This window comes from Cetorhinus maximus, chromosome 14, assembly GCF_964194155.1.
Source record: "Cetorhinus maximus chromosome 14, sCetMax3.hap1.1, whole genome shotgun sequence".
NCBI lineage: Eukaryota > Metazoa > Chordata > Chondrichthyes > Lamniformes > Cetorhinidae > Cetorhinus > Cetorhinus maximus.
In genome coordinates, this window is record NC_135892.1 from 91,233,791 (window position 1) to 91,246,680 (window position 12,890).

Sequence of the window (12,890 nt, forward strand, 5' to 3'; positions counted from 1 at the left end):
AGGTGAGTCTAGAGGAGCTATAAATGGCAACAACAGAATCATAACCAGCACCTACTGTCTGAAAATTGGGAGCAATGGTTATGATCTAAAGTTGTTGAACTGAGCGTTGAGTGCAGAATATTGTTCCTCAAGTTCCCAGCCATATATGCATGCTGTCTCCTACTTCCACTTCTGTGACTCCAGTCCAGGCTCAGCTCAAGGTTGCTGAAACCCTATCTTTGCCTTTGTTGCCTCTAGACTTAACTATTGCAATGCACTCCTAGCTGGCATCCCACATTCTACTGTCCATAAGCTTGAGGTCATCTAATACTCTGCTGCTAGTATCCTAACTTACTGCACCTAGTCCAAATCACCCATCTCTTTGCTCACTTATCTACATTGGCTCCTGGTTGAGTAGCTGAGATTTAAGGTACTCCTTAAAACATAATCCTTTGATCAAGCATTTGGTCATCATCCCTCATATCTCCTTAAGTGGCTTGATGCCAAGTTTTGTTTGATAATGCACTTGTTGAGCTTCATTGGCACAGTGTAGGAAGCTGAGGTCAGAATGGGAGTGTGACTGAGAATCGAAATAGTAAGCGATTTGAAGCTCAGGGTCGCACTTGCAGACTGAATGGATATATTCAGCAAAACGATCACCCAATCTGCGTTTTGTCCCGAGTGTGGAGGGGACAGCCGTGTGGGAAGCAATTACAGTATACTAAAGTGAAAGAAGTACAAGTAAGTTCCTTTTTATCCTGAAAGGAATGTTTGGAGCCCTGGACAGTGGGAAGGGAGGAGGTGAAAGGGCAGAGATTGCATCTCTTGTGCTTGCATGGGAATGTAAATTGGGAAGGGGACCGGGTTTTGGGGGTGATTGAAGAGTAGATCCAGGAGCAGAATTTTATAGGCCCCCACCAGCGGGTTTGTAGGCTGGCAGCCTTTAAAATTCACTGGGTGGAATTCCTGCTGCCTACCTGCCTGCCCCCCTGATCTCACCCCAATTGAGGCCATTGTGACCAACTACTGGCCACTTAAGGACTGCTTCCCACCTGACCGCAATTTTGAGGCCGGAGGGAAGAGGTCAGGGACAGAGAGACACCCGGCAGGTTTGGGCCTCAGTTGGGATAGGTCGATTGGCCAGGAGGTTGGCGGGGGCGCAGCTATCAAAGGCCTCCTTTCCTGATTGGGGCACCCCCTCCCCCCCAACAAAGGTCTGCACTCACTGGGTGCAGCGTGCAGCCTCCCCACCCCTCCATACTTTCCAACACAAATTCCACCCACTTCTTCCCTTCAAGATCTCCCCTCATGACCCCACCACGAGTCCCCCATGCTTACTTTTGTCCTGGGCTCCCAGCACTTAGACATGTGGGGCTCGGTGTGGTCCTAGTAGTGGCCACCTCTCCCAGTAATGTTACTAGGCCTAGAGAGCTGCTGACCACTCAGATTGGCCGACATCTCTCTGAGGGGCCTTCCTCCCAAGTGAGGGGCAGAAGTCCTGCCTCCAGCGAATTAACGTTCTACTAGGTGTTAAATGGCTGCAAGGCAACCAACATTGGTGGGCATATGTTCCCCACTGACCTTTTTAGTGGTGGGATCCTGCCCAAGGAGAGAGTGGTCCCTTTGGAATGCTGAAAGGGGGGGAGAATTGATGATGTGTTTGACATTAGCATTAAGCTGGAAGTGGTGGAAATTATGGAGCTTGATCTGTTGAAAATGGAGGCTGGTAGGGTGGAAGGTGAGGACAAGAGGTTTCTGTTTGTGTTTCTGGAAGAGAGTAGGGGTGAGAGCAGAATTGTGGGAAATGAGACACAGTCAATTGCCCTGACAATCATGGTGAAGGACAAACATCATTTGAGGAAAAAGGAAGTCACATCAGAAGTAGTGGTGTGGAAGCTGTCATCATTAGAACAGATGTGAAAAAGATTGAGTAACTAGGAGAATGGAATAGTGTCTTTACAGGAAGTGGGGTGGGAAGAAGCATAATCAAGATAGCCGTGGGTCAGCTTATATATTGGTGGGGGATAGACCATCCCCAAAAAAGCTGGGAAGGAAGGGAATAGACATGAGTTGTCAAGATGAGTGTGGGGTGGAATTTTGAAGGCAAGTTGATGGAATTTTCCAGATTGTGGCCAGAGCAGGAAGTGGCACTGATACAGCCATCAATGTACTGGAAAGAGAGGCGAGGATAGGGACCTGAGCATTACTGGACCAAAGGATGTTCCAACTGTCCGATGAAAAGGCAGACATTGGCAGAACCTATACAGATTCATACAGTTGCACCTTTTATTTGGAGGAAGTGGTAAGAGTCAAAAGTTGTTCAATGTAAGAACAGGTTCAGCTAGCCAGAGGAGGTTGCTGGTGGTTGGGGTCTGATTGGGCCTATGTTCAAGAAAGAAGCGACCACCTGGCGCGGGATGGAGGTGTAGTGGGACTGGATGTCCACTTCAAAAAGGAGATGGTTAGGGCCAGGAAACTGTTAAAATGGAAGAGGATATTGGGAAAGGTCCAGATGTAAGACAGAAGAAACTGGTCAAGAGAGAAAAAGTAGTTGAGGTAGGAGGAAAAAAGTTCTGTGGGACTAAAATAAATGGGACTACCTGGGAGGTCCTGTATGTGGATCTTGGGAAGGAGTTAGATGCAGGCTGTAGGGCTTTAAGTTTTGAGTCTGTTTGGGTTGTGTGGGAAGGGGAGGGGTGGAAGATCTCCAGAGGATATGAGGTCATGACCATTTGGGAAATATTGGCTTGGTGATCAGTGATGGGCTTGGGGTCCAGGGACAGATGAGAGGAGGTGTCAGAGAGTTGGCATTCAGCCTTCACAGGATGAAGGTCTGTTTGCCAAACAACAAGGTTTAATGAGTAGATGAACTGCAGTAGTCGTCAAAGTTTCTGTACATTCCTAAGTTCCTATTTTTTTTGATTCTTCTGGAGAGCTTTCTCCTAGGATTTTGTGCTTGGTCTCTCAAATTCCCATAAAATGTAGCTTCTGAAATTACCAAAAATCCATGGAGACATTTTTTCTTCTTCCCTCCCCCAAAAATACGGTATTGAATATGTCAACTTAATTTAGTAATTTCTGCAGTCAGGTCTTTGTTTTCAAACTCGCACAAGGATATATTCAAGCTATCTTAAACCAGATTAGGGATCTTAGGTTACTGTAGCATTTTATTGCTTTACAGGTTGGCTGTTATTTGTTTTGGTGAATTAAATAGTGATTTTATTATTTAGGTAAATGAGACATTGTTGATGGTTGCTACAGCTTCAGAGGAACAACAAATCAAGGCTGAGGCATCATCCATCCCACAGCTGGATGGAACTAATGACACTTCTTCTGATGAAGAAATTGGTAACATGCGGGAAGTGGAAGAAAATGATATACTTGGAATTATTGATGCTGAAGACCTTAAAGCCCTTGAGGGTTATGATGATGATGATAGCTCTAGCGCTGACACTTCCAGTGATGGCTCTGATGAAGAACCTAAAGAAGAAATTATAGAAGAAGTAAATATGTAAAATATTCTGATCCTTTTTTGGTTCCTATTAAGATGACAACTTCTAATATGCAGTGCTAATACAAGTAAACATCTGGCTGTATCTAGATTTATGTACATGTTACAAATTCAGGTCTGCCATAGATAAATTCTATGGTACAGTGCTTGTTCCCATAAGTAGTCTGAGTACCTTGCATTTGTTGCGGTTGACTCAGTGTCCTATATCTCCTTGTATTGGCTATAACATAAAGTATCTAATCACTGATAAAACCTTTGGTGAGATAGACAGTTTTATTTGGCAATGGGTAAACATACAGAATAGTTACAATTTGATTTTAAAAAAATAATAAGGACATCTTACCTTCTTGTAATGATCCAAATAGCCCATCACACCAGTGAGATCTCTTGATTGTTTTAAATAAGATTACTTCTAACTACCTTGCAGTACTTCTAACTCCTCCACCTCAGCAAAAGCTCTCAGCTCTCCCTTTGACAAATCTGACCGCCCTTGCAGTCTTTCTGTTTTCGAAGCCTCTTGTTCTCACTCTTTTATTTCCCTCCCCACACCACATTAACAGACAGAGAAGGATCAGTTGAATACTATTTTCCCATGGCATGTGCCAGGGCTTACAACATGATTGTTGGTATGCTGATGGCTTGTCTAATCAGGGTGTGCTAGCTGCTGTTGACATTGCCATCCCTTCTTTCATGCAGTGCCACTGAAATAATTACCCACAGGGATTGGGGTGATTCTGAGGAGGTATCCGATAATATGGCTTGTGGGGCATTCATGTGATTTTGGTACCATTGAGTCAATTGCTCCAACTTCCTTTGGGAATAGGAATTCTACATGCACTAATCAGCTGACAATGTGACATTTATCACTTCTGTCCACAGATGAATGTTCTTGTGGATGGGCATAATGCAACCTGACCTGCCTTGCATCTCTGAAGATCTTTCTCTTGAATATCCCTCAGAAGTCAATTACAATTGATGGTAGTGATGATACTGGGGGAAAAATTAAAATATTTTCCAGAAAGGCTTGATGTCTTGATGTCAACAGGTTTAAAAAAAAACACAATTCAAAAAGGGAGAAATTATTTAGGAATGATGATAACATTTCCCTTAACATTATTGTGTACTTTCATTACTCTTTTTAATATATTTATTTTAGCCTAGGAACACTGGACACCCATTTAATGGGTGTAATTTACGTGGAAATTATTGTGAAAAGACATTCTATGTGCCAGAATGTCAGGGGAAATGACCTGCAGGACCTCCCTACATTCAAAGTAATCATTAAAACCTATTTGAGGTAGGCACATGTTGCATCAGCTCTCAGGCAATTCCACATGATGTAGTGAAAGACACAGTTAACGTTTCAAGTCTGTTTGACTTCTTCAGAGCTCGGAAGAAGAGTCTTACGGACTCAAAACGTTAACTCTGTCTTTCCCTCCACAGATGCTGTCAGACCTGCTGAGTTTTTCCAGCATTTTTTGTTTTTGTTTCAGATTTCCAGCATCCGCAGTATTTTTCCTTTATCCACATAATGTAGACTGGGGATTTGGCAAAAGAGAGAAACCCACTTTCTCTATGTCTGATTTTATACTAGAAAACCCAGGCCAAAATCTCTGAGTGGGACATGAGTCTTCCATACTCATTTCCCAGGTAGCTTGATTGTCTGTTGTACCTTTTGAAAATTACGCTTTTCAACTTAGATATGTTGCTGGGTTTAGTAACTACCGCCTATCTGGTGAAAATGTAATATATGTGACGTGCACAAATATTATGCCACAAAGACTTTTTTTAAAAAAGAGAAAATAATTCCAAGCTATTTGAAACCTTTCATATACTTTCATATGGATTCCATATTCGCTCTTCTGCTGCAAAATTTAAGATTATCATGACTGTTTTGCATGATTCAGTAGTAAAGGTGGCTGAGGACAAAATTAAAGCTGTGGAAATTGCATCACCCGTTCTCTTGCAAACATCTAGTTCTTGTGGTCACCATTCTTTCACTTTCTGATGTAAACAAGTTTCAGAATGAAAATAGCTTTTGTATACAAAACAATGAACACAAAACCAAAAGCCAATATGTCTTTTTGTTGATCGGTATTTTAGTAGAAGATCTCTCTCTTCCTTGCACCCGTTTTATGTTGTCACGGACAGAATTTGTGTTGCCTTTCACTGTCCGTGATCAATACGTTTGTTTAAGAGGGGTCTGTTTTCTTACCCTCAGAGTGATTGTCCCAATTAAATAATTCCAGCAGCAAGTTTTTTGTAAGTTTAAAAATAAAGCTATTTATTATCTCACACTTACACCGGATGTTTAAAACACGATGCCTCACTCACTTATGGTTACAATTTATATGGTTACAACTTATAATTATCTCAGTCTCTTTCGTGGTAGGCCTGTAGTTTCTTAGATGGGTTGATGCTTTAGTTGAAATGGAGGTCTTGTAGAGCAGAGGATTCTCAGTAAGCTGCAAGGTTTCTTGTAGTCAGGTTTCCAGGAGGTTGGTTCTCAGGTAAACTCAAAGTTGAAATAGATTGGGGGAACTCATTCTCCCACTTTCAAGGTATTGCTGTTTATTACCTTGGCTGCTTAGATGACTTGCAGCTAGTTTAATGGCCTTCTAATGGAACTTGTCTGCAAGCAGCTTCTTGCTGGAATTTTAAAAGCAAATAGAAAGCATGGCTGTCTCATCATGTGACCTTTTACAAGTCCAAAGTCCTTTTCTAAATAAGGTGGGTGGTTAGATCTATTTTACATCCTTGAGAGTTTGAGACAGCCAGCATCTTTGTATTTGAAAGACCCATTCAATTGATAACACCCTTCTGAAGCAGTTTCTGGAAAGAGCATCAAGTAAATATCGGTCTGAAAGGTTCCTTTTGTTCCCTCTTGACTGGAATTCAATCCACAAGAGAAATCAGGTGATCTTGGGATTGCCATCATTTTGTAGCCTTTTGTGATCAGGTTTTAAAATATGAAACTTAGTATGAAGTTCAGAATATACTGTGACATGACACTATGCCAATTTTATTCTGTCATGACAGAACTGACTCTTTACTGGAGCGCAGTTCCATGGGTGCTCACCTAAGTAGTTATCATTCATGTTTAATCTTGACTGTGAGTACCAAAAGGGTATTTGACCGTTGAAGGATACCACTGATGTGCCAGTCCTGTGTTACGATGCAGCAGATGATGCGTGCCAGGCGGATCAAATTCATGAGGGAAACTTGATCACGCGCTCACAACGGTTTTGCAATTTGTATTTATTTCGAGGTGGGCGCCCTGAATTCAGTAGTAAAAAGTCCACCCAGACTTCAGAGATTTTTTAGAAAATTAAGTTAAACATTTATTAACAAAAGAAAAGATTTCAAGCACATACATAGGTCTACAAATTACTACCATAATAACTCTCCAAACCCCTAACTAATCTGGCTTCCATTTACACCCCAGTTAATACAGCGGTTTAAAAAAAAGATTTAAACAGATCCAGGTACGTTAACACAATACCCTGGACAGTAGAATTTAAAATGGTTTTTCCCAACTCCTGTTTCTGTAAACAGCAAGCTTAATACACAACTACTGGAGGTTTTTCATACTTCTGGTAGATCTTACAATGCCTTCCCTGAAACACAGCTTCAATCTCCCTTATACATATTTCTCCCTTTTAATGTAAATCCCATTGTTCCAATATGTCTTTGGAACTTTACCCTTCTCATAATATAAATAATTTCATGTTGCTAATATTATCAGAAACCTTTGGGGAAAAATAAACACACTGCGTGGCCTAGCTTCTCTGGCTAGGTGTAACATCCTACCATCTCTTTGAAATTCAACTACCCTGATTTATTTAAAAATCCAAATTCTCCTCACCTCACATTCTAAAACTTCAGCCATGTTTAGCAGTCAAACCTAGCTTCTTTTGATGAGTCAAAGCCTCCAGACTAGCTGTCTCCAATTCAATTAAATCTCACACACACACACAGAAACTATCCAAACCCCACTATTAACTTTTACAATAAATCACAATATTATGAGGATTATAATACTTTTGTGACATCCTGTCATTTGCTGATACCCATGTATGCACGTACAACAGGGATTACTGAGTATACATAAGGAATTGGGAACTTTCATCCTTCCATACTAGAGGAACAGAAGTCAATTGTAACATCTCTAACGCTGCCTGGACAATTGACGGGCCAATAATTGAACCTGGGAACTTCTTGGTCTGTGTTAAATCATAAAAATTAGGAGCAGGAGTAGGCCATTAGGCCCATCAAGCCTGCTTTGCCATTAAATAAGATCATGGCTGATCTGATTGTGGCCTTATTGCCACTTTCTTGCTTGTCCCCCATAACCCTTGACTCTCTTGTCAACTAAAAATCTGTTCAACTCAGCCTTAAATATATTCAATGACCCAGCCTCCTCTGCCAGCTGAGGAAGACAATTCCAAAGAGTAATGACTCTCTGAGAGAATAAATTCCTCCTCATCTCCATCTTAAATGGGAGACCCTCCTCTATAAACTGTGGCCCCCTAGTTCTAGATTCCCCACGAGGGGCAACATCCACAGCATCTACCCTGTCAAGCCCCTCAGAATCTTTTGTTTCGATAAGATCACCTCCTTCTAAACTCCAATAAGTATAGGCCCAACCTGCTCAACCTTTCCTCATAAGACTACACCTTCAACCCATGAATCAATCTAGTGAATCTTCTCTGATATATATCTTTCCTTAATCTTTCCTTTGGACTTAATTGTGTAAATTTAACATTACGTATACATGTACTATCAACCTCAATTGTTGGAAACAGTTAAATGAAAGCATGGTATGAATATCTCTTTGGATCTTATTGCCTTTTGTTCTAGTGCAAACACATCTTTTTTCTGCAAGTTAAGAGGATAAGTTACGGTTAATGTTGGCACAGAAGCTTTAACTATATTGTCGACCTCTGGGGTATGTTTGATAGTGATTCAGCAGATTGTAAAGGTGTGATGAATCCTAATTCAGTGTCTGTAATAGCACTTGAAGTCAGTTCAAATTAAGAAGGTTTCTTCGATAACTTCATTTAAATTGATTAGTTATTCTGTTATCAGTCAATGCCATAATATAGCAGATCTTTGAAGCTTAATGTGTGAATTTATAAATCTAGTCATTTGCTATGCAATAATAACTGGGTTGTTATCAGATGGTTAATGCTATATATATCTTGTAATGCTGCAGTGCTAATTCAGAAAAATTGATTTGTTCATGCAGGCAGGAAATTAAAAAGCACTCTTAGCCTAAAATGTCAATTTTCACTTCAAAAGTATTGTATTGATTTTTGGCAATCATCCAGACCAACTTGTCTTTACTGTTGAGTCTTGGCTGTTGAGAGGTTTTGATTCCCATGACATTTTACTACACAATCCGTATAAATTTATTAGATCTTTCAGTTGTTTTATAAATAAATGTTCTATGCTTGCCTTGCCTCTCCCCTCACTGCCAAACCACCAGCCTAGCTTTATGAATCTGCCTGCTAAATGGGTTCCATTGTGCTTTAAAATAATGGATGGTGTGAAGCAACATATGCAGGTCACACAAATGATATGTTTTGAAGAATTAAAAAAATAGCTGGAGCTTTGGGAAAAAGAGCTGGGAAAATCCTGAGGGTGCCGGCCTCAGACAAAACCCTAGTGACCTCGTTTGTTGACTATAAGAAATAATGATCAGCCATCACTTTGTGACAATGATTCAAAATATGCGGTGTGAGTTCTTTGCATGTTTCTGATTGGAATCTATTAACCACACCTTATTACACAATTAGTTTCTTTAGGGTTTCTTTACCCCTCCTAATTTACTAGTCTGTTTGATAACATAAGAATAATGTTTACTTTGGGAGGTGTCAGCTGTGGCTCGGTCCATAGCACCCTCGCCTTTGAATCAGAAGGTTGTGGGTTGATGTCCCACTCCCGGAAACCAAGAACTGTGATTGTACTCAAAAGAGTTGCAATCTGTGACTGTTGATAACTCGAAAGAATAATATTTACTTTGGTTAATTATAGCCATGAACAAAGGTCATCTGCTTGATTAAATGGAATAATGCCCATAAGTTATGAACCTAGATGGGTAAATTGATTAATTTAAACTACAGAATTGCATAAGGCTTTGTTGCTTGACAATAAATGGATCTGGTAGACTGGATATATATTTGGTGCACAATCTGTTTATTGAGAAATCCATGTGTGGTGCCAAAATTCAGTTCAGGTTGTCAGATAGTTGGTGTCATGAAGAGATGTTAATGTGTATAATGTTATTGGAAATTATTTTTAAATTGGACTTATAGTAGGGTCTGTTTCTGTGTGTGTGTCTTAATTGGATTAAAGCCAGCAAGCCTGGGTGCTTTGATGTATAGTAGTTTGAGATGTTAATTAAATAAACCTAAGGATAGAACGTAAAGAATACATTTGCATTTGTTGAATAAACCATTCAAAAGAATGGGTAAAATCTTGCGCCTTGCTAGGAGACACCAAGCAATGTGTTTCTCTTAGTAATAAAATTGGTGGAATTAAAGGATTGTTGTTAGGAGAAGTAAAATTTAAAAAACCTAGTAATACAATGGAAAATTTACATTCAAAGGGAAAGCTAGGTATAAACCAAGAGGAGTTTGTGTGTGAGAGGCAAAGGCATTGAAGATCTAACCAGCCTGTAAGCCTACAACTGTCTGCAAAGGAACCAAATTGCAAGGGACCTCATTTTGAATTCGTAAGGTCAAATGTGCTTTGCCTGGTGTCTGTTTAAAGTCGATGGGTTATTGTTGCCATGGTGAAGATTTACCTGGGAGTGATTAATTTGGGGACTTGTTTAAAAGTTATTATGGTAGTAATTTGTATGCATGTGTATGTGTTTAATGTGTTGTTGAATTAATAAATGTTTAATTTAGCTTTATATAAAAAACCTCTTGAGGCAGTGGTCGTATTTCTGAATTCAAGCTGCATCTCAAACATACCAATTGAAAATATAGGTTATGACAGTTGTATGACAGGTTATGATAGTAATATAAACACATTGCTTGGTGTCTCCCAGCTAGGTGCAAGATTTTACCCATTCAACAAATGCAAATGTACTCTACCTTCTATCCTTACGTTTATCTAATTAACATCTCCAACTACTATACATCAAAGCACCCAGACTAGCTGGCTTTAATCCAATTAAGATACGCATAGACAGACACATGGACTTGTAGTAGTGTCTGTGTCTAATTTAAAAATAGTTTCCAATAACATTATACACACTAATATCTCTTCATGATGGTTGGTGAAGAATAAAAGAGGACAAGGTAAATCGGGAATACAGTGATGTCAAGCTCTTATTACAAAGCTGAAGGTTCTAGGGGAAAGCATGGATGGAGTTGGAGGAAGAGGCAGAATTGCGATAGGTAAGATTGCTACATCTAGGACCTGGGGGAAAATGAGTTTAAGTAGAAGATCTACAAATAATTTCAACAAAGGAGGGATTAAAAAGTGTTTTGTGATTTAGAGAAACAAGAGGAGAATCAGAAGAATCTTTCATATAAATTCTTTATAATTTTTATAGAAACATGGAAAATAGAAGCAGGAGTAGGTCATTTGGCCCTTCAAGCCTGCATTGCCATTCAGTATGATCATGGCTGATCCTCTACCTCAACGCCTTACTCCTATACCCATACTCTCTCCCCATACCCCTGGGCGCCTTTAGAGTCTAGGGGCAGAATTTTACCCTTGGTGGGTGTGCGGACAGCCAACCCCCGCCGCTGAAGCGGGGCCTGCCGCCATTTTGAGTGGGTGAGCCAATTAAGGCCCGCCCAGCGGCCTTCCCGACAGGAAGCGAGGGAATCCCCAGCTGTTAAAGTGCGCTCTTTTGCGCACCGCTCCCTGAGATGAAGTGCTGTCTCCGGGAGATCAGTGACAGTCTGAAAAACTTTAAAAATAGAAAAATAAAAATATTATTAACATGTCCCCCTCATATGACAATGTCACTTGAGATGGGACATGCTAATAAAAACGACATAAACTTTATTAAACTTTTTAAAAACGGACATGAAACCTCATCCCGCCAGCGGATGAGTTTCCATGTATTATCAGAAGCCCGCTGGGGCTCCTGGCCTGCCCGACAGCCTTAAGGTTGGACGGGCAGGTCTTTAATGATCTTAATTAGCCTGTCAATGGCCTTAATTGGCCATTGGCAGGTCGGCGGGCGGACAGCTGATTTCACTGTCTGCCCACCTTTCTAAAAATTTAAAGGGACCGGGATGACATCGAAGGTTCCTCCTGACGTCATTCCGCGTCATTTTCCCGTCGGCGAGCAGGCCCCGCCCCCAAATTGCCGACAGGGAAATTCTGGCCTAGAAATCTATCTATTTCCTTAAATATATTCAGTGACTTGGCCTCCACAGCCCTCTGGTGGAGAGAATTCCACAGGTTCACCACCCTTTGAGTGAAGAAGTTTCTCCTCATCTCAGTCCTAAACGGCCTACCTCGTACCCTGAGATTATGACCCCTTGTTCTACAGCCCCCAGCTAGAGGAAACATCATCCCTGCATCCAGCCTGTCCAGCCCTGTCAGAATTTTGTACGTTTCAATGAGATCCCCTCTCATTCTTCTAAACTCCAGTGAATACAGTTCTAGTTGGCCCAATCTTTCCTCATATGACACCCCTGCCATCCCAGGAATCAGTCTGGTGAACCTTTGCTGCACTCCCTCTATGGCAAGTATGCCCTTTCTTAGGGAAGGAGACCAAAACTGGACACACTACTCCAGGTGTGGTCTCACCAAGGCTCTGTATAGCTGCAATAAGACACCCTTGCTCCTGTACTCGAGTCCTCTTGCAATGAAGGCCAACATACCATTTGCCTTCTAACTGCTTGCTGCACCTGCATGCTTGCTTTCAGTGATTAGTATACAAGGACACCCGGGTCCCTTTGTACATCAACATTTCCCATCCTATCACCATTTAAATAATACTCTGCCATTCTGTTTTTCCTGCCAAAGTGGATAACTTCACACTTATTCACGTTATACTGCATCTGCCATGTATTTTCCCACTCACTCACTCAAATCGCCTTGAAGCCTCTTAACATCCTCCTCACCACTCACATTTCCACCTGGTTCTGTGTCGTCAGCAAACTTGGAAATGTTACATTTGGTTGTTTCATCCAAATTGTTGATATATATTGTGAATAGCTGGGGCCCAAGCACTGATCCCTGCGGTACCCCACTACTCACCACCTGCCATTCCAAAAAAGATCCATTTATTCCTACCCTCTGTTTCCTGTCTACTAACCAATTCTCAACCCATGCCAAAATATTACCCCCAATTCCATGTGCTTTAATTTTGCGCACACACATTTGGGACTTTTATCAAAAGCTTTCTGAAAATCCAAATACAGCA

General features: G+C 41.0%; 1 protein-coding gene across 1 annotated transcript in view; it reads left to right on the forward strand.

Moving 5' to 3' along the window:
* Positions 1-12,890, forward strand: part of ston1 (stonin 1) — a 122,150-nt gene that overhangs the window by 89,386 nt on the left and 19,874 nt on the right. The window contains exon 10 of the mRNA XM_078556367.1: positions 3,210-3,482. Coding sequence (XP_078412493.1) covers positions 3,210-3,482 — 273 coding nt within the window. The remainder of the gene's footprint in view (positions 1-3,209; positions 3,483-12,890) is intronic.